Source organism: Rana temporaria, chromosome 3, assembly GCF_905171775.1.
Source record: "Rana temporaria chromosome 3, aRanTem1.1, whole genome shotgun sequence".
NCBI classification, from domain to species: Eukaryota; Metazoa; Chordata; class Amphibia; order Anura; family Ranidae; genus Rana; species Rana temporaria.
In genome coordinates, this window is record NC_053491.1 from 368,992,318 (window position 1) to 369,015,119 (window position 22,802).

At 44.8% G+C, this 22,802-nt stretch overlaps 1 protein-coding gene across 5 annotated transcripts in view; it reads left to right on the plus strand.

The window, feature by feature from the left end:
* ABCC9 (ATP binding cassette subfamily C member 9) overlaps window positions 1–22,802 on the plus strand; it is a 155,808-nt gene that overhangs the window by 15,546 nt on the left and 117,460 nt on the right. For all 5 annotated transcript variants that reach the window (XM_040345434.1, XM_040345437.1, XM_040345433.1 and 2 more), the window contains exons 3-5: window positions 16,296–16,446; window positions 17,574–17,715; window positions 18,137–18,258. In XM_040345434.1, the coding sequence (XP_040201368.1) occupies window positions 16,302–16,446; window positions 17,574–17,715; window positions 18,137–18,258 (409 nt within the window). In that variant the 5' untranslated portion in view covers window positions 16,296–16,301. The remainder of the gene's footprint in view (window positions 1–16,295; window positions 16,447–17,573; window positions 17,716–18,136; window positions 18,259–22,802) is intronic.

Sequence of the window (22,802 nt, forward strand, 5' to 3'; positions counted from 1 at the left end):
TGCCGGAGGCTAATAAATCCTTCACCTCTATACTCAAAGGTCTTTGCTGCCGATTAATGGCTTTTATCCTTTGATTTTAGCAGTTAAATGTGTCCCTTCTCTGGACTGACCTTCACATTCTCCTTTCTCTCTCCATACTGCTCTGTACAGAACAACTGACCACAGATAAGCCTTGAGCTGGGATAGATTTCCCAGAGAGGTGCTATCCCCATCTTGTGGTGGGAAGTAAGAAGCACACCTGACCAGCCTATGAACAGGGATACCACAGGTATACAATGCAAAATGACATGCAATATAGCAATGACAAGTAATACTTTTGCAGTTCCCACATGTCCTGAGTGGGACGCTGCATACCCCCATGGTAAAACGTGTGTCGACCTCGGCACAATTTCGACTCGATGTTGTGTCTTCCTGTAAGATATAAGAGAAATGGAAAAGCATGCATGCATAGGAAATAACAATATAACCCCATTCTTGTACTTCTTGTATCTGCAAGTAAAATGGGTTAGGCAAGCATATCTCAGGCAACAACGAAATGTGACAAAAGGTGACAAAAAGGGTTGTAGTTTTTCCTCTGAAGACTGGTGATGTATGGCAAAACCAGAATAGTCCACGATGAGATGGAAAAAGAAAAACAAAACAAAAATAACATCTCAGGAGGCTCACAGGGTATGAGTCCGTTCCCTGGGCACAGGAAAATGTCAACAGATGAATATCACGGAGGCTCAGGTACGTGAAAGTCTATCTCCGGGTGCAGGCTTGAACGTTGCAAAACAGTAGGTATGTAGTCCTTTTGAAAAGTCCTTTAAAGGAAATAAACATAATATCCCAAGTAAGTCTTCTTCTCACTCTGGAACTTCAGACGATGTAAGGATGCACTCAACGATGAGATGACAGAGTCGGTAGTCGACTTCTCGGCTGCTGGTGCAGGTAATCCTCCAAACGGACAGGTGGTCGTCCTCTTGTAGTTCTGTCAGATCTTCTTAGTGGCTGAGTTTCTACAGGCCTTGTTTCAAGGGAACTTGGTGTCTCTTGAGCGGTAGTAGAGACATTTCTTGAGGTAGCTCCTCTGGTTGAAGTGCGGTTGTATTGGTCTTGGCAGGCACTAAGATATTGAGCCATGGTGTAAGGAACCATTGTAAAGGATCAGAGTCTAATAATGCTTTTCCAAAAGACTGTAGTGGATTCTCTGAATCAGATGATTTTTGTAGGCTCTGGTTCTATGGATTGTGTTTCCTCTTGGATAGCTTCTTCTTGAAGAGTTTCTTCTTGAGTACTTTCCTTGAGACATACTTAAGGCGATTGCGATGTACTACACGTGATTTGTTTTCTTTAGTGATCTCATAAGTATCAGTCTCTGGATTGAGAATAGCTGTAATGGTAAGTAAGGTTCTCTCTCCCATTTGCTATCTAACTTGCTGGTGCGATGGTTGTTTTTTTAACCATACATGGTCATCAATTTTGAGAGGTTCTGCTTTGGCAGATTGTTATAATCTCTTTGTTGCTTTTCATGAGCACGTTCCATGCGATGTTGAAACAATTTCTTGTGCATCAATTAGACGTCTTTGGTGCTCACTCACCCAATCAGTCTTTGGTAGAGGGTTGATTGCATCAGGCACTTGTACGCCCAAAATATGGTCAGCAGGTAGTTTACCTTGTCGGCCAAACATGAGATAGTAAGGTGTATACCCAGTAGAACAGTGAATCGTGTTATTGTAGGTGTACATCAACTGAGGCAATAGAGTAGGCCAATCACTTCTTGTAGCAGGAGGTACTGCTCTTAACATCTCAATTAAAGTTTGGTTCATTTTCTCGCAAAGTCCATTCCCTTGAAGGTGGTAGGCTGTGGTCCTGATTTTCTGGCAATTGTGAAGTGTACACAGTTCTTTGAAGAGTTGTGACTCAAAGGGCAGATCCCTGATCTGTAAGGATTCTTCTGGGCATCCATATGGCAGTAGGAAATGTTTCCAGAAGGCATCTGCAGTTGTTCTAGCGGTCAGGTCCTTGACAGGTACGGCTACAACAAATTTGGTATAATGATCGATGATGGTCATGGCGTATGTGTAACCTGAGCGACTTGGTTCCAGCTTCACATGGTCAATTGCAACTATTTCTAGCGGTGTTTGGCTTACAATGGGATGTAAGGGTGCTTTTTGATCATGTTTTTCATTTCTTCCAACAGCACAGGTGGAACATTCTCGACACCACTTTTCAATGTCTCCTCTCATCCCAATCCAGTAGAATCTTCTACGGATGGTGGCTTCTGTCTTCTGCACGCCAAAGTGTCCTGATTGATCATGATACAACTCAAGAATGATTCTTGCATCTCGGCGTGGTATTAAGATTTGGTATAGACAATCCGAGGTAATTGGGTCTAAAGTTCTTCTTAATAGTAGGCCCTTCTGTAGGAAGAGGTGTTTTCTGTGTCTCCAAAGTTTTGACAATTCTGGATCAGCATTTCTTCTGCGAATTCTTTCAGGGGTTCTTCTGCTGGTGAAGAAATCTTGCAGTTCTCCCAACACTCTGCTTTCATTTTGCAGCTTGATCCACCTTTCTTTGTCCACTTGGGATCTTGGATCCACTTGTTGTTGAAGATTAAGGACTTTTCCTCCTTTGATGGTGATAAGGTCTTGTTGGGCAAAATTTTTGTAAAAAGCTGGCATTTCTACCTCTTCCCAAACATCTTCCTGTGTAGTAGGGTCTTCTTGGGTAGGCAGACGGGATAATGCATCCGCATTTTCATTTGCTTTTCCTGTTCTGTATTTTATGGTGAAATCGTAGTTAGCTAGGCGTGAGGCCCATCTTTGTTCCAATGCTCCCAACTTGGCGGTATTCAGATGTGCTAGCGGGTTGTTATCTGTGAAGGCCACAAATGGTGTTGCGGCAAGGTAATCTTTAAATTTTTCTGTAACAGCCCACACGAGTGCGAGGAATTCCAATTTGAAGGAACTATAGTTTTGGTCGTTTCTTTCAGTACCTTTAAGAGATCTACTAGCGTAGGAAATAACTCTTTCTTTTCCTTCCTGTACCTGCGATAGGACAGCTCCCAGACCTTTCTTACTAGCATCTGTGTAAAGATGAAATGGCTTCTGGTAATCTGGATAGCCTAGGATTGGTGGTTCTGTTAACTTCTTCTTTAGGAGCTGGAAGGCAATTTCTCTTTCTGTGTTCCATTCGACTGGTATTGGAGACTTTTGGTACCTCTTAGGATGTCCTCTCAGAAGTTCTAATATTGGCCCCGCAATTTGGGCAAAGTGAGGAATAAAGCGTCTGTAGTATCCTGCGAAACTGAGAAAGCTCCTCACTTCTTTCACTGTAGTAGGAGTAGGCCAATTCCGGACTGCGGCTATCTTCTCTGGATCCGGTTTAACACCTTCAGAGCTTACAATATGCCCTAAGTATTTGACTTCTGTCTTCAGTAGATAGCACTTAGATGGTTTGACTTTGAGTCCATGTTTAATGAGGATTTGAAAAACTTCAGCCAAATGTTTCAAGTGATCTTCATACGATTTGGAGTAGATGATGACATCATCTAAGTACAACAGGACAGTTTCAAAATTTTTGTGTCCTAAAAAATGCTCCATTAATCTTTGAAAGGTTCCGGGCGCATTGCAAAGTCCAAAAGGCATGCGGTTGAACTCAAATAGGCCCATCGGGGTGGTAAATGCAGTCTTCTCACGATCTTCAGGTGCCATGGGTACTTGCCAGTATCCACTGGTTAAATCAAGGGTAGAGAAGTAGGCTGAAGATCCTAAAGCTGTCAAAGATTCCTCTATGCGTGGTAAAGGGTAAGCATCCTTGTGGGTGATTTGGTTAATTTTTCTGTAATCCACACAGAATCTGATGTTACCGTCCTTTTTACGGACAAGGGACTAGAGGTGCAGCCCATGGGACTATGGCTGTCTCTAATGACATTGGAGTCCTTCATCTCTTGGATCATTTGCTTTACGGATTGGTACATAGTTGGTGGTATAGGCCGATATCTTTCTTGATCGTGGTGTGAACCTGTAGGAATGGAGTGCTTGATGATATCCACTTCTCCATAGTCTGTGGAATGCTTACTGAAGGCAAGGTGAAGCTCCTTCACAATTTTTAGTACTCCCCTCCATTTGGTTACTGGTGTGGAAGCATCTCCCACATGAAGTTCTTTCCACCAGGATGTGTTTACATTTTGGTCCTGGGGGTTCTGTCTCTTGGGAATTTGCTCTGTGGTAGCTGTAGCCACACTGATGACATCTTGAAAAGTGACTTGGATTAGCTGTGCAATAGGAAGGTGTTTTGATAGTGTTACACTGCTATCACTCAAGTTTAGGAGTCGTATAGGCACTTTACCTATAGAGACGGTTACTAGGCTCCTTGCAGCTCTAACTAGAGGATAGTCTTCCAAAACAACAGGCTCTACCAGGGCTTGGTAGTCTTGACCTTGGATTCCGACTACAGCTCGGCACCACAAGAGAGTTTCGGTGTTGGGTTTGAGGATCACAGGTTGCTTATCCCGGATGCGGGCACAGCAAATTTCTCCTTTTTCGTTGGTGAATCTCTGTTGCGCATTAGTACACGGATGGTTTGTTGGATCACCTTCTTAGAATCAGGAGGGGCAGTAGGCACTAACTGGTGCAAGGCTTCTAGCATCTCAACATAACAGTTCCTGAGGACATTCATTCCTAGACTATTGGAGGGTTAGGGTTATTGTCTCTGACTTGTACCACAATAAGGCCTTGTCGAGGTAGTGTAGTTCCTCCTACTTGAATGGTAGGTTCCCAATAACCATGGACTGGTATGGGTTTGCCGTTACTGGCTATGAGACTCAGCCAGGATTCTGGAGGCTGGGTAAGCTGATTTTGATCCCAGTATTTTTCAAAGGCTGCTTGTTGGATGGTGGTGACTTGGGATCCGGTGTCAACTAGGGCAACAAAAGGGACTCCATTTATTTGAAGTGCCACTTCAGGACGGGATCCAACGTATCTTGGCATCCAGTGGGGATCTTCTGGACCTATTGGTTTACCTCCCGAGGGGTGGTCCTTGGCCTCGGGGGTTTCCCGTTTAACTGCCAGCAGGTTGCTTCTGTATGGCCTGGTTTGTGACAGTACGTGCAGATAGGCCGCTTAGGGGTACTAGTGTGGTCAGGGGGGGCGTCCGCCAGAATTTCTGGAATAAGTCTCTCTAGAATTAGAGGGGAAGAGTCTTCTGGACACAGGTTTCTCATCCTCTAGCATTAATGGTTTCTCCCATTGTTCCAATTTTTGGTGGACTTCTCCAGACTTTTAGTCAGAAAACGGACTTGCTCAGTCAAGGCAGCAACTGCGTCAGGAACTGGAGCTTGGTTGCCTGACTGACTATAGGTAAAGACTTTACAGGGGTAACCAGCTGTGATACAGGCACGTCAACAGATCTAACAGGTTCTGTTGGTGGGCTTTTTCCCAGTATGCTGATAGCTAGTTCTTTAAAATCTAAGAAGGTAGCGCTTGGATGTTGGGCGGCTAACATTCTTAGTTGGCTCTTTAGATTGTCTGTATGGACGCCTTCAATAAATTGTTCTTTCAGGGTTTGTCCTGATTTTCTGCCTCACGGGGGTCTACTTGGACAACAGCTCTAAGGGCTTCCTGCAAAGATAATGCAAAGTCTCTGAGTGACTCACCAGATTGCTGTCTCTTGCTGAAGAACCTCATCTTGACCTCTGACACGGTTCTGGGTTCAAAGGTGGTGTAGAGACGTTCAAAAATCTGCTCCATGGTCTTTCTCTCTGAGCTCGGCCAAGATTTCACTTCTCTGAGCGCAGCTCCTTCCAATTGCGCAAGAAGAATCTCCATCTGTTGCTCTGGGGATACAGGGTACAATCTGAACATAGCCAGAATTTTTTCTTTAAAGTCCCTTAAAGTATGAATTTCCCCAGAATATCGTGGGAACCAGGGGGCTCCAAAATAATAAGGCATGGTTAAAGGCATTAAACTTGGTGCTGCAGCGGTTGGTATTGCATTGGGACCGACTGCGGCTGATGCAGGGGGACCTCTGAGGTCGGGCTGCACGTCATCTCCTTACACAGACATGGTAACAGCAGGTGAGTTCTAGTTAGGTAAGTCAAATGCGTTTTTAGACACTTTTTGTGCGTTGTTGCTATGGGCAACCGCTGTCTTGCGGGTGTATGGCCCTTTAAGAATTTAATGCCGGCTGAATACAATGCTGCAGCAATGTTGATTTGGGTCTCTGGCAGAGTTCCAGCTATCAGTGCTCCTTATAGTTAGTAGAGGCACCTGACAGGCTGCGATTACTGCTCGGACGGCAAGCAATGCGATTATTTTCTCTCCTTTTGCTCACATGCAAAGTCTCGCGACTTCTGGGGCGTGCGTTTGTCACACTTTCCTCCCAGGATTGACACAGCAAAGGTAAGGCGGGCTGGCCGGACAATTTTGCATAAATAGGTGGCACCAAACTTTCCCGCTCTTCAGGGGGTGTCACTAACTTATCCACAGTGATGGCGTAGGAATTTTTGAACAAGAAGGTCCCTGGCAGCCATTTTAAGTGAATGGAAATAGTCAATTCAAATACTGCATGCAGTTTTGTTAACACACAAATTGGATGCTGCGATTTTTATGCTGATAACTGGGATAACGCTTCCATGCAATTTTTAAACAGTTTAAAACAGTTCTGTGGCCCCACACAGCATGCAATAAGTAAATAGTCTCTCATAAAGCAAAGGGGCTTATTCTGATGCGACAGTCTTTTAGATAAGGCACAGGGGTAATTATCCTGTTCGTGACGCCAATTTTTTTTTATGCGACGAGCCAGAACCGCAGGGGAACACGTGAGGTGCACGGTGGGCCGATGAGAGATAGCAATAATACAGTTCATCGGTTTACTCACGGTTAGCAGAAAGCCTCCCTGGGCCAGTCGCACAGTGAAAGGGAAGACAGCACGAAATCCTCCGGGGCACGCTCTGCGATAGGGAAACGCCAGCCGAGATGGTGGTTGAGGTGCCCGTGATGACAGGGGTGTTTAGAGTGCTTGTGGCGGCTGGGTCCCTTGATGAAATTTGTCGTGACGCCAGTACCGTTAATGGTGGTACAACCAGTTGTAGTAACAATGTTAAAGAATGAGGTAGACAGTGGCAGAATACAACTCACAACTTTTACTGTGTCTGGTTTTGGTTGCAGTACAAACATCCAGTTAGAATACAGTCTCTGGGTAAATAGAGGAATTCTGCTGATCCACTGCTAATAGGCTTTAGTAGGCCTGGACTCAGGCTGTGGTTCAGTAATAATGCTTACTTGTGTCTGGTCCTTTTTGAATCCAGTGACATGGGTGAGGTTGCCGGAGGCTAATAAATCCTTCACCTCTATACTCAAAGGTCTTTGCTGCCGATTAATGGCTTTTATCCTTTGATTTTAGCAGTTTAAATGTGTCCCTTCTCTGGACTGACCTTCACATTCTCCTTTCTCTCTCCATACTGCTTCCTGTACAGAACAACTGACCACAGATAAGCCTGAGCTGGGATAGATTTCCCAGAGAGGTGCTATCCCCATCTTGTGGTGGGAAGTAAGAAGCACACCTGACCAGCCTATGAACAGGGATACCACAGGTATACAATGCAAAATGACATGCAATATAGCAATGACAAAGAAGTAATACTTTTGCAGTTCCCACATGTCCTGAGTGGGACGCTGCACACACGACCATATCTGTCCGATGAAGTTGGTCCACGGACCGTTTTCATCAGACATGTCCGCTGGGATCATTTGGTCTGATGGCTGTACACACCATCAGACCAAATTCCCAGCGGACAGGATACGCGGTGACATGGCCGCGCTGTGGCCACGCCGATGATGCGGCGACGTGCGCGACCCTGGAAGGTCAATGCTTCCACGCATGCGTCGAATCACTTTGACGCATGCGAGGGCTTTCGGCCGAGCGGACATGTCCGGTGAGTCATACAGACGACCGAACATGTCCGACGGACAGGCTTCCAGCGGACATGTTTCTTAGCATGCTAAGAAACATTTGTTCGCTGGAAACCTGTCCGCTCGGCCGGGAATCCGGTCCGGTCGGCCGTACAGACGACCGAACATGTCCGCGGACCAGTTTCAGCAAACATGTTCGGTCGTGTGTACGAGGCCTTATACGCCGATAAATACTGTATTTATTGCAATTTAAAGCCCTCAGAAATGTTAGCTGCATGTGGTTTCTATTTTTTCCCAACTTTTATTACTTTATTTTTAACTGATGAGCCTATCGGTAACACACTTCCTGTCCTAGACAACGTTCACTCTCTATACTATATTGAACAGCAGTTTTGTCATCCTTGTCTGCTCCCATGATTTGGACTATAAACACCTCTTCCCATCCTAATATCTATGATATAGGGAGAAGGGGTTATGTATAGTTGCAAGAAAAAGTATGTGGACCCCTTTGGAATGATATGGATTTCTGCACAAATTGTTCATAAAATGTGATCTGATCTTCATCTAAGTCACAACAATAGACAATCACAGTCTGCTTAATCTAATAACACACGAAGAAGTAAATGTTACCATGTTTTTATTGAACACACAATGTAAACATTCACAATGCAGGTGGAAAAAGTATGTGAACCCATAGACTAATGACATCTCCAAGAGCTAATTGGAGTGAGGTGTCAGCCAACTGGAGTCCAATCAATGAGATGAGATTGGAGGTGTTGGTTACAGCTGCCCTGCCCTATAAAAAACACACACCAGTTCTGGGTTTGCTTTTCACAAGTAAAATTGCTTGATGTTAATGATGCCTTGCACAAAAGAGCTCTCAGAAGACCTACGTTTAAGAATTGTTGACTTGCATAAAGCTGGAAAGGGTTATAAAAGAATCTCCAAAAGCCTTGCTGTTCATCAGTCCATGGTAAGACATATTGTCTATAAATGAAGAAAGTTCAGCACTGCTGCTGCTCTCCCTAGGAGTGGCCATCCTGTAAAGATGACTGCAAGAGCACAGCACAGACTGCTCAATGAGGTGAAGAAGAATCCTAGAGTGTCAGCTAAAGACTTACACAAGTCTCTGGCATATGCTAACATCCCTGTATATATATACTAAACAAGAATGGATTTCATGGGAGGATACCACAGAGGAAGCCACTGCTGTCCAAAAAAAACTTTGCTGCAAGTTTACAGATTGCACAAGAGCACCTGGATGTTCCAGAGCAGTACTGGCAAAATATTCTGTGGACAAATGAAACCAAAGTTGAGTTGTTTGGAAGAAACACACAACACTATGTATGGAGAAAAAGAGGCACAGCACACCAACATCAAAACCTCATCCCAACTGTGAAGTATGGTGGTGGGGGCATCATGGTTTGGGGCTGCTTTTCTGCGTCAGGGCCTGGACTGATTGCTATCATCAAAGGAAAAATGAATTCCCAAGTTTATCAAGACATTTTGCAGGAGAACTTAAGGCCATCTGTCCATCAGCTGAAGCTCAACAGAAGATGGGTGTTGCAACAGGACAACGACGCAAAGCATAGAAGTAAATCAACAACAGAATGACTTAAACAGAAGAAAATACGCCTTCTGGAGTGGCCCAGTCAGAGTCCTGACCTCAACCCGATTGAGATGCTGTGGCATGACCTCAAGAAAGCGATTCACACCAGACATCCCAAGAATATTGCTGAACTGAAACAGTTCTGTAAAGAGGAATGGTCAATAATTACTCCTGACCGTTGTGCACGTCTGATCTGCAACTACAGGAAACGTTTGGTTGAAGTTATTGCTGCCAAAGGAGGTTTAACCAGTTATTAAATCCAATGGGTTCACATACTTTTTCCACATGCACTGTGAATGTTTACATTCACAGTGCATAAATAATGCATAAATAATGGAGCTGATGTGCAAAAACTGAGATTTACACACGATCATTTTTCGGGTTGTAAAAAACATTGGCCCAGATTCAGTAAGAATTGCGCATACATTATGGAGGCACAGGGCAACGATTTTGCCCTGCGCCCCCGCAAATTTGCGCTACTGCCATCGATTCACGGAGCAGTAGCTCCGTAAATTGCGAGGGCGCGCCGACAAAATTGCCCGGCGTAAGCGAGCGCAATTTAAATGATCCCGCAGGGGGCGGGAATCATTTAAATTAGGCGCGTTCCCGCGCCTTTCGTAAAACGCATGCACCGTCGGGAAACTTTCCCGACGTGCATTGCGGCAAATGACGTTGCAAGGACGTCATTTGCTTCAAAGTGAACGTGAATGGCGTCCAGCGCCATTCACGAATCACTTATGCGAACGACGTGAAATTCAAATTTCACGACGCGGGAACAGCGGGTATACTTTAGCATTGGCTGCCCCTACTATTAGAAGGGGCAGCCTTACGCTAAAGACGCCGTACGGAAACTCCGTAACTTGCGTACGCAGGGCCCGTGCAACATTGTGAATCGGTGTTAGTATGCAATTTGCATACTATACACTGAGCACAATGGGAGCGCCCCCTAGCGGTCATCGCAAGAATGCAGCCTAAAATCTGCGTGGCATAAGAGCCTTATGCCACGCAGATTTTAGGCTGCAGTCGGCGTTACGATGTTCCTGAATCAGGAGCATTTGTAACGCCGGCGCAAGCAAGCAATTGCGCTGCGTAACTATGGTTACGCAGGCGCAATTGCTCTCTGAATCCGGGCCTATGTTTTTCAGGCTCTAGAAAAAAATATATATTTTTCAACTTGATCATTAAAATGACGTTGCCCACACACGATCGTGAAAAAAAAAAATGCTCTAGCAAAGCGCGGTGATGTTCAACATGTACGACGGCACTATAAAGGGGAAGTTCCATGCGGTTACAGCATGATGAATGTGCTTACTCCATTACGAACGGTAGTTTTACCAGAACGAGCGTTCAAGTCTCATAACTTGCTTCTGAGCATGCGCGGATTTTTCACGTCGTTAAAGCCTACACATGACCATTTTTTACAACCCGAAAAACGACAACGTTAAAAACGTAGTTAAAAAATAGAGCATATTCAAATTTTTTTTTGGTCGTTTTTCAGAACCCGAAAAATGCTCTGGAGCCCACACACAATCGTTTTTAATGACATAAAAAAAACAATGTAATTTTTTACAACCCGAAAAATGATCGTGTGTACGCGGCATTAGGTTCCATGCACACTGGAATAAAAAACATTGCTTCTACAGGAGTTTTGTGTTCTGCCTCTAGAAGCAACTCAATGTTATCCTTTGTGTCCATACACATTAGGACGTTTACAGGCATATTTTTGAGAACAACGTTTAGAGGCAGGAAAAAAAAACCTTCTCATTTGCGTTTCTAATTGGAGCTCACTGGCAGAAAAAAATTAAAACTCTCCTAAACTCGTCTAAACTTTGTACAAAAAATGCTCTATATGGATGTTTTTTACTCCAAAAAAAACTGACGTCTTTTTAAGCCCAGTGTGCATGGAACCTCAAGGTCTGAAGCTAGATTTACAGCTAAGCAGTTCTGTGTGCAGACTGGTGCCCCCATCACAAACTGCCCCCCATCACAGACTGGTGCCCCCATCACAGACTGGTGCCCCCATCACAGACTGGTGACCCCATCACAGACTGCCCCCCCATCACAGACTGGTGCCCCATCACAGACTGATCCCCCATCACAAACTGGTGCCCCATCACAGACTGATCCCCCATTACAAACTGGTGCCCCATCACAGACTGACCCCCCATCACACTGGTGCCCCCATCACAGACTGCCCCCCCCCCACAGACCCCCCTCGATAGTAGACTCCTGTCCCCATAACAGCACAGAACTCCCCCTCCCCACAGAGCATTACCTTATTCACACACAAATGGATGAGAAGCACGGCAGCCCTGGACAACGGGCGGGACTTTTCATGTTAAAAGTGAGTGATTGATTGCTGGGTCCGCCCCGCCGCGTAGCAGCCAATCACCCACTTCTTAACTTAAACAGTCCGGTGCTTTGTCCAGAGCGGCCGAGGCTCTCATCCCCCACCCCCTGCCTGTCTTATTCACACAAGATGAGATGTGAGGGCAGTGCTGTGATCGCCTGCAATGCAGCCTGTGAACATAGCAGTAGGCAGACAGACGAGCCAGCTTGGGGGCCCCTTGCTAGCTCGGGGCCCCAAGCAATTGCTTGGTTTGTTTGTCCTGTTGCGACGGGCCTGTGCATGGGTAAAGCAGCCCATTCACATAGCTCCCAACTGTCCCTGATTTGAAGCAATGTCCCTCTGTCCCCCATTCCTCCTCCTTTGTCAATCATTTTGGTCTGATCTATATAGATGTATATAAATTGCACTTTTTACCTATCAACAAGTGTTTTTTAGCCTTAAACCTTTCATCTGATTTCTAAATTGCTGCATTTGTAAATTCCAAAAGCCAATATAAAGGAATAGTTGTGGTAAAAAAAAAGCACTTGTGGGTTTAACCAATCTTGTTTTTTGTACAATTCTCCTTTAAGGGGGCGTGGGAAGGGGTGTGTCCTATGCCTGCATACTTTTGCTGATAGGTGTCCCTCATTCCCATGTCAGAAAGTTGGGAGGTATGCATTCATTAGAATAGGCAGCGGTACCTAAGTTTCCTGAACCGTTTTTTAAATGTGGCTGCACAGAAACTGCATGGTGCTTTTGTGTTTATGTGTGCCATTTAGAGTTAACGGTTCCCCCACGTGTTTTCTTAAATCAGTGTGTTTTTTATGCGGGTGTGGGACTGTGTACAATTTATATGCACTTACTCCCGCACCCACACTCATGTGAACCTAGCCAAATATTTGGTGGGCGTAATTTTTTTTGGACAATGTCTTGGGCCAGCCCTGTTCATGTATAGTGTGACATATCAGAGATGTATTCATGAAAACTTGTGAAGTTGAAGACCGGTCCACTTTAAAACTATTAGTGAAGGAAGCAACCATTTTACAGTAGCCCATATGTAAAACAAGTGTATTGGAATGGTGACATCGGACTCCCCCCCCCCCCAAAGATGTCCACTGGGCACCCCCAGACTTTCCATTGGGATATTATAGGAAATTCTCAGTAACTCACCACATTATTACCGCTTAGATTTCGCTAAAGACAACAAACTGAGAGTAATGCGGTTTGTTCCTCTGAGTTTTTCCACTTGAAATAAAACAGTTACAGATTTAAAGTAATCTCGACCTGGCGGCGTTCCGTTCTGTTTGAGCTTTTCATCGTCTGCCACTTCCTAAACGGTAATAATTGGTGGAAGACATGTCAGCCGCGGATTACTGGCAGGAACGCCATGTTTACACTTCTGTTAATTGTTCAAGTTATTAGCTCATAGAGCTTGTCTCTGGCGATCAGCTTCAGGCAACATGCTTTTATGTATCATTCATAGGAAAACTCTATTTTGGTTGGTTTTTGTAATTGATAAGCACTATTTTGCAATAAAATTTTTGAATTCAATAAAAATTGTGTGAATCCACAAGGTACAATTTTCTATTTTATTTAAAATGATTTTCCTGCAGTCTTGTGAACAGGATCACCCAGAATCCTTGTCTCTTCGCTTCTGTGTTTGGTGCACCACCTTTCCCAGATTTCTAAACCGAACCTCTTATCGGGGTTGCCAACCTCCCGCAGCATTTTTTACTGACAAAACATGGAAAATTACTAGCAGAGCACATTTTTTACTGACAACCTGAGAAATGACACAACTCCTATTGAAAACGAACAGGGGAGGGCTGGCAGGGGGGGCAGGGTGGAAATCTCCCCCCGGGCTGGTGACACTATGTACAGCCACCAGCCGCCACTGCCAAATGCTGTTTTTGCAGAGCAGGAATATGCCTGCTGGAGCTCTGTTAACACAGGTCATGGCTGCTGCTCACCTCCCACTGTGCAGCCATGCCTGTGTCAGCTTCGAGGTAGATGGCTGCAGAGCTGAGCCATGTCTCATCTCACACATAGCTCAGCCTCAGCGCACACCAGCGCTGACATCCCCTTCTCTCTCTGCACAGGCACGAGGAGAGATAGAGCTCATCTGCTCCTCCTCCTTCTGAGTCTGCCCTGCCCACACTCCCTGGGCATGTGTGGGCACTGGACAGGAAGTTTGAACCCAAAAAAGCATCAGACAGCCTGCCTGCGCCTCAGCCTCCATCCTGGTAAGCTCAACCTCTCTAGTCTCTCCTGCCTCCCATTGTATAAAAAGGGGTGCTCTGTGGACTTTGTTAAAGGGGAGGGGGGCAGGCTTTGGTGAGCAGAGACCCTCTTTACACAATAGTCCACAGCATTCACCCTTAAATCAAGTTTCCCAGAACACCCCTTACATCAGATCTGATGTAAGGGGAGGCCTCTGTGCGGACTCTGATGTAGGGGGAGGCCTCTGTGCGGACTCTGATATAAGGGGAGGCCTCTGTGCGGACTCTGATGTAAGGGGAGGCCTCTGTGCGGACTCTGATGTAAGGGGAGGCCTCTGTGCGGACTCTGATGTAAGGGGAGGCCTCTGTGCGGACTCTGATGTAAGGGGAGGCCTCTGTGCGGACTCTGATGTAAGGGGAGGCCTCTGTGCGGACTCTGATGTGATCATGAAAAATCTTAGACTGTTTTCCTCAATCTATCACTTTTCCACGCTCTATGGGCCACTTGACTGGACTTGCCCCCCAGGCCTAAGGCTGCCAGCCCTCCCCTGAAAACGAACACAGTGAATATTTGTATACAGTATAAACATGATATGGAAACACTGACAATGGCTATAAACAAAGTAATTTGCTTTGATTTTCCCTTAAAAAGTCAACACAGCATGAAATTATCAGGCCCTGATATTTACTGGCAGTTGTAAAAAAATCACAGATTTTGACAAACTGTCAGTAAATTTACTGGCGGTTGGCAACCCTGCCTCTTATTATAGGCAGCCTGTTGTGTGGTATGTGGCATCCCCAGGCTTTAAAGGGGTTGTAAAGGTTTGATTTTTATTTTCTAAATAGGTTCCTTTAACCACTTAAGACCCGGACCTTTAGGCAGCTAAAGGACCCGGCCAGGTTTTGCGATTTGGCACTGCGTTGCTTTAACAGACAGTTGCGCGGTCGTGCGACGTGGCTCCAAACAAAATTGGCTTCCTTTTTTTCCCACAAATAGAGCTTTCTTTTGGTGGTATTTGATCACCTCTGCGGTTTTTATTTTTTGAGCTATAAACATAAATAGAGCAACAATTTTGAAAAAAATGCAATATTTTTAACTTTTTGCTATAATAAATATTCCCCAAAAATATCTAAAAAACATTTTTTTTTCTTCAGTTTAGGCCGATACATATTCTTCTACCTATTTTTGGGGAAAAAAATCGCAATAAGCGTTTATCGGTTGCTTTGCGCAAAATTTATAGCGTTTACAAAATAGGGGATCGTTTTATTGCATTTGTATTAATTATTTATTTTTTACTACTAATGGCGGCGATCAGCGATTTTTTTTCGTGACTGCGACATTATGGCGGACACTTCGGACAATTTTGACACATTTTTGGGACCAGCAAAAAATGCATTTAAAATGCATTGTTTACTGTGAAAATGACAATTGCAGTTTGGAAGTTAACCACAAGGGGGCGCTGAAGGGGTTATGTATGACCTAATATGTGTTCTAACTGTAGGGGGGTGTGGCTGTAGGTGTGACGTCATCGATTGGTTATCCCTATAAAAGGGAACACACGATCGATGACGCCGCCACAGTGAAGAACGGGGAAGCTGTGTTTACACACAGCTCTCCCCGTTTTTCAGCTCCAGGGACCGGTGGGTCCCGCGGTCACGGAGCTTCGGACCGGGTCGCGGGTGCGCGCCCGCGACCCAAGGCTGGGCACTAGCACAGGACGTACCTGTACGTGCATGTGCCCAGCCGTGCCATTCTGCCGACGTAAATGTGCAGGAGGCGGTCCTTAAGTGGTTAAGCTAGTGCATTGTTGGTTCACTTACCTTTTCGTTCGATTACCTTCTAAATGTTTTTTTCTATGTTTTCTTTGCTGAATTTCTCACTTCCTGTTCCTCCTCAGTAAGCTGTTCCACCTGACTGAGCCCCAGCCAAATGATGGGGGCAAGCTTACTGAGGAGAAACAGGAAGTGAGAAATTTAGACAAAGAAAAAAAACATTTAGGAAATGGAAGGATAAGGTAAGTGAACCAACAATGCACTAGCTTAAAGGAACCTATTTAGAAAATAGAAAACAAACCTTTACAACCCCTTTAAGTTTACTGCCCTAGAAATCTGGTGATCTGTTTGCAGAGTATTGTGTATTCAAATGCAAAAGGGGTCCTGCAGAGGGCAGCAGTGAGCTGTTTAGTAAGCTCATTACAGTTGGTGCTTTTGTCCAGTCTGGCTACATTCTGCATGTTTTACAGGGAGACATGAGCCTGTCCTTCTGCGGAAACGACATAAATACCTCGTACAATGTGAATAAAGGGGTCCTGAACAATATCTGCTTCCTGGATGCTCTGAACCTTGTCCCCCATGTCTTCCTGCTCTTCATCACCTTTCCCATCCTCTTCATTGGTGAGTCAAACTTTTTCCCATAAGCAGCCATGGCTATTATATCTGTACATGATGAAGCTTCATTGGTTGGGTCAGATCATATGCATCCTCTAGGAAAATTAGGGCAGCTAATTTATGTTTTTAAATGTCATTTATATTTATAAATTAGTTATTTATGAGATTCTCTTTGCATTGAGTGAAGTATGTATGCTGGTAGTGGTCAGCTGTAGGTCATAGAGTAGTGGTAGTGGTAGGAGTTCAGTATAGCGTGGTATGAGCCTAGTGTAGAGAAGTGTAGCGTAGATCAGAATAAGCTCAAGTGTAGGTCAGAAAATCAAATCAATCACTGCACTCTGGAGTCCGGACCTCAGCAACTTTTCTTGCCTCGTACACACGACCGGTTTTCCTGTCAGGAAAAAAAATAAAGCTTTTCCCGACGCGATTGCTCTCCAGCCTGCCTTGCATACAGACGTTCAGGCCAAATCCCGCTCGACCAAAGTGCGGTGATGTACAACACGTACATTGGGACTATAAAGGGGAAGTTCCATTCAAATGACGCCACCCTTTGGGCTGCTTTTGCTGATTCTCGTGTTAGTAAAAGTTTGGTGAGAGACAATTTGGGTCCCTGCTCGTTGGAGCTTACAGTCTAAGAGGGAGGGTTGGGAGATAAAAGAGGTAATACCTGTGGGGAATGTGCTTATTGGGAAACTAAATGTAGATTTGTTAGATGAGGGCCAGATAGGCTTCTCTTAAGAGATGAGTTTTCAGAGATCGTCTGAAAGTAGACAAAGTAGGAGATAGTCGGACAGATTGGGATAGAGCATTCCAGAGGATGGGAGAGGCTCGGAAGAAATCGCGGAGGCGAGCATGGGAGGAGGTAATAAGGGAGCTAGAGAGCAGGAGGTATTGGGAGGAGTGAAGAGGATGAGTTGGTTGGTATTTTGAGTCCAGGTTAGTGATGTAGCTTTAAAGCTTTATTTGAGCAGTGGTTGACAGATGGAGCAGGGGACAAAGAGGTAGATGCGTTTCGCGCAAATAATAGTGCTTAGTCATTACCATTGTGGGTTGGTATTAAGCTGGTATATGTGGGTCAGGATTGTTTTTTTTGGGGGGGTATCTCTTAAATTGATGTTTTTGGATTTTCTCAGGTTGGGGAAGTCAGAGCTCCAAGGTTCAGATCCATCACAACACTTGGCTGCATTTTCCTGGACACAACCTGCGATGGATTCTGACTTTCATTCTCCTCTTTGTCCATGTGTGCGAAATCGCGGAAGGAATCGTCTCAGACTCGTGAGTCCAAGCTATACCCATATACAGCTTTGTGGAGAGTGTTTCTATCATACAGCCAATACACAACTCATGCCAGGCGTAAAAAGCTGTCCCTGCTGTGCACAAGTCATAATACAGAATAAGATGTGTAATGCCCCTCCCCCATCCCAGCTTTGCAATATGGCTGTATAGTATTAGCAGGGTGACAACACTCTTCAGCACCTGCAGTTCTGCAGCCTTTGTGCTCCTGCTCAGCCTCCTTTGTACACAGCCACGCCCTGAGCTTCTTCCTTTCTGTAAGCCCACCCATGCCCACTCCTGCCCATCAGCTTAGGGACAGCTCAGTTTTTCCCATTTATATAAAATATGTATATTTAGTACAAATGTGTTGGTGATCCATAAGACCTATTAAATAAAGAGCTTAATAAAACCTTCATTGCAGGAAAATGAACTCAAGGCACCTACACCTCTTCATGCCGGCCATTGTGGGATTCATCACAGCAACCACATCCATCATCTATTACCACAATATCGAGACCTCCAACTTCCCCAAACTTCTGTTAGGTAGGAAGAAGCCATTGTGGAAAATCTGTAGATTACAAAGGATGGGCCATGCAATGCATGTTAACAAAGAGTGTGGTGAAGTGCAGGTGAGTAGAGGGTGCAGAGATTAGTGAGGTGCAAGAAACTGCAGGCACTGGGAACTTGTAAGTAAAGACTGACTTCTGTTCTGGCCTCCCCTCGCCTCACCAACACTTGCACCTGACATGCCCCTAAGAGATAATGTTACAGTGTTTTCTACCATGTTCCCAAAATGTGATTTCTCAATGCCCATATGAAACGCGATCTATCACACCAGTCGCTGGAAGAAAGTCACAAATGTTTGAATTGAGTCCAGTCTGAGCTATTTGGAGTAGTCTTGGCCTTGTACAATGAAGGACCAAGACACACTTTGTAAATATTAGGGAGATTGTAACATGTGTGGTCAGATTAAAGAGGAACTAAACACTCCAAAACATTTCTTTTAACAAAAAAAAAACTGCAAGGCATAATAAACTAGTATGCATAGCATACTAGCTCATTATGAATTACTTACTTGAGATCGAAGCCCCCGAAGCGACTCTCGTTCCTCTCCTCTGCCGCTGCCATGATACCTGAGTGACTTCCGGGTATCGCGGCTCTGGCGCTGTGATTGGCCGGAGCCGCGATGACGTCACTCTCGCGCATGCCCGTGGGAGCCATCGATGGATTCGAAATTCTGCTTCACTAAGGGCACGCTCAGTGCGCCTGCGTCGTTGTCTACGACGCTGTAACGGCTCTGGTGAATAGAGTGAACCACAACTGCAGTAGCAAGGATTTCAATGCTCTTCTTTATGTGAGAATTCAGTATTAGGCCCCAGGCGTCACTCCACACAAACAGGAGTTTGGGGGTTCTCTACATCAACTCTCTCTCACATACAGATAGGCGTTGAGCTACTGAGCTTGGACGCATTACAACATGCGACCAGAGCTTAGCGTTTAAAATTATAGTATTAACTAAAATATACGAATGCACAACTGTATGCAAGTAAATATTAATATTACATAGCGTTGTGCATTAGGCCACTCAGGGAGAAGGTATGAAATACATCAACCCTTAGCATAGAAAATGTAGGCGAACATGTTCCGCAACTTAGGGCATAGGCTCATAAACAGGTAGTACTAATGTTAAGCACGTAGTAAATAGGCGTTGTTGAGACAACTAATAGTTACATATGAGAGGCAATTATAGTTCAGGTACTTTGAGAGTACACGTAGTAAATAGGAGTTGTAGTGACAACTAATAGTTGCATATGAGAGGCAATAATAGCTCAGGTAATAATAGTTGTATATGAAAAGCAATCATTGCTGAGGTAGTAATAGAGTAAATGTCCCTTTAAGATATTCCTTAGCAAACAGTCCTTAGCACAACAGTATTTTCCAAATAGTATGTTAATAACGATAAGCCATAGTGAATAACAGCAATTGGTTTAGATGGCAGTATGCAGCAGATCTTTCTGTAGAACTACAAGTGACACAATGGCTACTTATCTGTTTGCAGGGCTTCAGTGTTTGGCAGCAAGGGACTCCGTAGTGTAGGGCATCAGCAAGGATGAACTCGGGTTGTCTGCAGCGATGGCAGGCAGAACGCAGTGAAGGTCTTTGCTAGCTGGCCATAATATTGCCCCTTGTTGTAGCGTGGCCGGTACGGCTGACAATAATAGAACATGGCTTCTTTGTAAAGTGAATGCCTTTATAGGCAACAGTCACATGCAGGTACAGGTGCAGTGCATACAGCACTGATTCGAGAAAACCACCGTGAATTTGCGGCGCACTTCCGCGTTCCAAGCTGGAACGCACTCGGCGCCGGGTGATGACGTCATTGCGCGAGCGACGCATGCGCTCCAGCATGAAACGCATTACGGCGCTGAAAGAGCCTGTTACAACAGAGAACAGGTGGCAGGACGGAGCCTGTTACAGACGCGCATGCGCCGTAGACATCGATGCAGTATTTTCTGCAAATATCTTCTAAACCATGTAGGTTTAGGAAATATTTGTTGCACCTACAGGTAAGCCTTAATCTAGGCTTAGTAATGTATGCAATATTTGGAAATTAAGCCAAAGCTTTCTTTTGTATATCAGGTTATATTGTAGATACTGAAGTGTCTGCTAACACTTCCTATCTGCTCCCATTCTCTCCTCTACTTTCTCTTCTCATCTTGCTCATCCTCCTTTCTCTCTTCTGCTGTCCCCTTTCTCCTCTTCTCTCTATGGCTATTTTCTATCCTCTCTTCTGCCACCCCTTGCTTCTCCATTCCATCCTCTTCTCCATCCTCTTTTCTCCTGTCCTCTTGCCCCTTCTCTCCTTTCCCTCCCTCCTTTTTCCTCTCCTCTGCCTTTCCTTCTTTCTTCTCCCCTCTCTCCTATTATCTCCACTCTTCCTCCGTTGTCACTTCTCTCCTCTTCCATCACTCGTCTCCTTTCCATCCTCTCTTCTTCCTTGTCCTTCCTTCTCTCCCCTCCATTCCTCTTAGCACTTCTGCCCTCCATTCTCTGCTCTACCATCCCTTCTCTTCTATTCCCCCCCCCCCCATCTATCTATTTCTCTCCTCTGCCCTCCCTTCTTTTCTTTTCTCTCCCCTTCCATCTAGCTTTTCTCTCCTTGCTGTCATTTTATCTCTTCCTTCTCTTATCTTCTTTGCCTTGCCTTCTCTTCATTTTTTTGCCTTTCCTTCTCTTCACTCTTTTCTCTGACCTTTCTCTTCTCTATTCCCCCTATTTTGCCCTCCCTTCTCTCCTCTCCTCTCCTCTTCCTTTTCTCTTCTTACGTCTCTTTAATCTTCTTCTCTCTGCAATTCATTCTCTCCTGTCCTTGTCCTCCTGTCTATCCTTTCTCTCCTTCCCTCTGTCCTCCCTTCTCTCCTCTCCCTGTCCTCTCTTCTTGCCTTTCCTTTTCCCTCCCATGCCTTCCCTTCTCTCCTTGTCTCTCCTCTGTCATATCAACTCTCCTACCCTCTCTTTGTTACTTTTGCAATACCTCCTTTTTCTCCTCTGCCTTCTCTTCTCTCCCCTGCCCTCCCTTCTCCCCTTTCCGCTACCCTCCGTTAGAGCTGCACAATTCTGGCTAAAATGAGAATCACGATTTTTTGCTTAAGATAGATCACGATTCTCTCACGATTCTCACGGCGTAACATCATCTTGCACATAAAAAAAAAAAAAAATAGGCTAACTTTACTCTACGGTTCCAAGTAATTTTCGAGCAAAAAATATTGATTTTAAGTTAAGAAACAAGTGTCAGAAAAAGATTTGGACTTTAAGTGGTTAAACTTCCTGCATTTACACACAGAAATTTGCTCTAAGAAGGAAGTTAGTTACAATGTTTCATGTTGTTACAAACTTGGCAGACTGCCCATATTTTTTTCTTTACACACACACACAGAAGTTTATCCCTTTGATCTAAGAAGGAAACATTAGTTACAATGTTTTCTCTTAAAAACTTGGCAGACTGCCTGGAAATTTTCTTTTGACAGCTGAGTGAGCAGATAAAACACTTACGCCGACGTATCTTCTGATACGCCGCGTAAGTGCACGGATGCGCCATCGTATCTCTGCGCCTAATTCTTAATAGAAGATACGCCTGAATTTTGGCCTCATCCGACCAACGTAAGTCTCCAACGCCTTCGTATCTTGGGCGCATATTTACGCTGACCGCAAGGGGCGCTTCCATTGATTTACGTGTTGAATATGTAAATGAGCAAGATACGCCGATTCACAAACGTACTTACGCCCGTCGCAGTAATCTACGCCTTTTACGTAAGGCGTACGTCCGGCGTAAAGTTAAACCACCATATAGGAGGCGCATCCCATGCAAAGGTATGGACGTCGGAACAGCCGTCGTATTTTACGTCGTTTACGTAAGTCGTACGTGAATGGGGCTGGGCGTAGGTTACGTTCACGTCGTAGGCATTGAGCCGTCGTATCTTAGGGAGTATATGCGACGTGATTCTGAGCATGTGTGCGCATGCGCCGTTCGCTCGGCCCTTCATTTACATGGGGTCACGCTTCATTTTAATAGATCACGCCCACTACCTTCCTACTTTGAATTAGGCGGGCTTACGCCGGCCAATTTATTTTACGCCGGCGCAAGTTTGGGAGCGAGTGCTTTGTGAATACTGTTCTTGCCTCACTGATTTACGTCGGCGTAGCGCATATGAGATGCGCTACGCCGGTCTAAAGATGCGCCGCTCTACGTGAATCCGGCTAAAAGTCTCTCCACTTGTTACATGAAAGAATCGGCAAACTCTGCATTGGAGATCGTCAGGGGGGTTGAATCAAGATCACGATTTTTTAACGATTAATTGTGCAGTTCTACCCTCCATTTTCTCTAATTTTATTTGCCTTCCCCTCACTATATCAGTATTTATAACAATACATTTATAATTAAAAAAAAAAAAATGTCCCCTTAGGATTGGAGTTCTCATTGACTGATTAGTAATATGTTTAGCTGTAACCGTATTAAATTAGAACTGAACTGTATCCAAGTACCACAAACTGAAAACGCTATTTAACACATTTTTGTTATTCAAAGC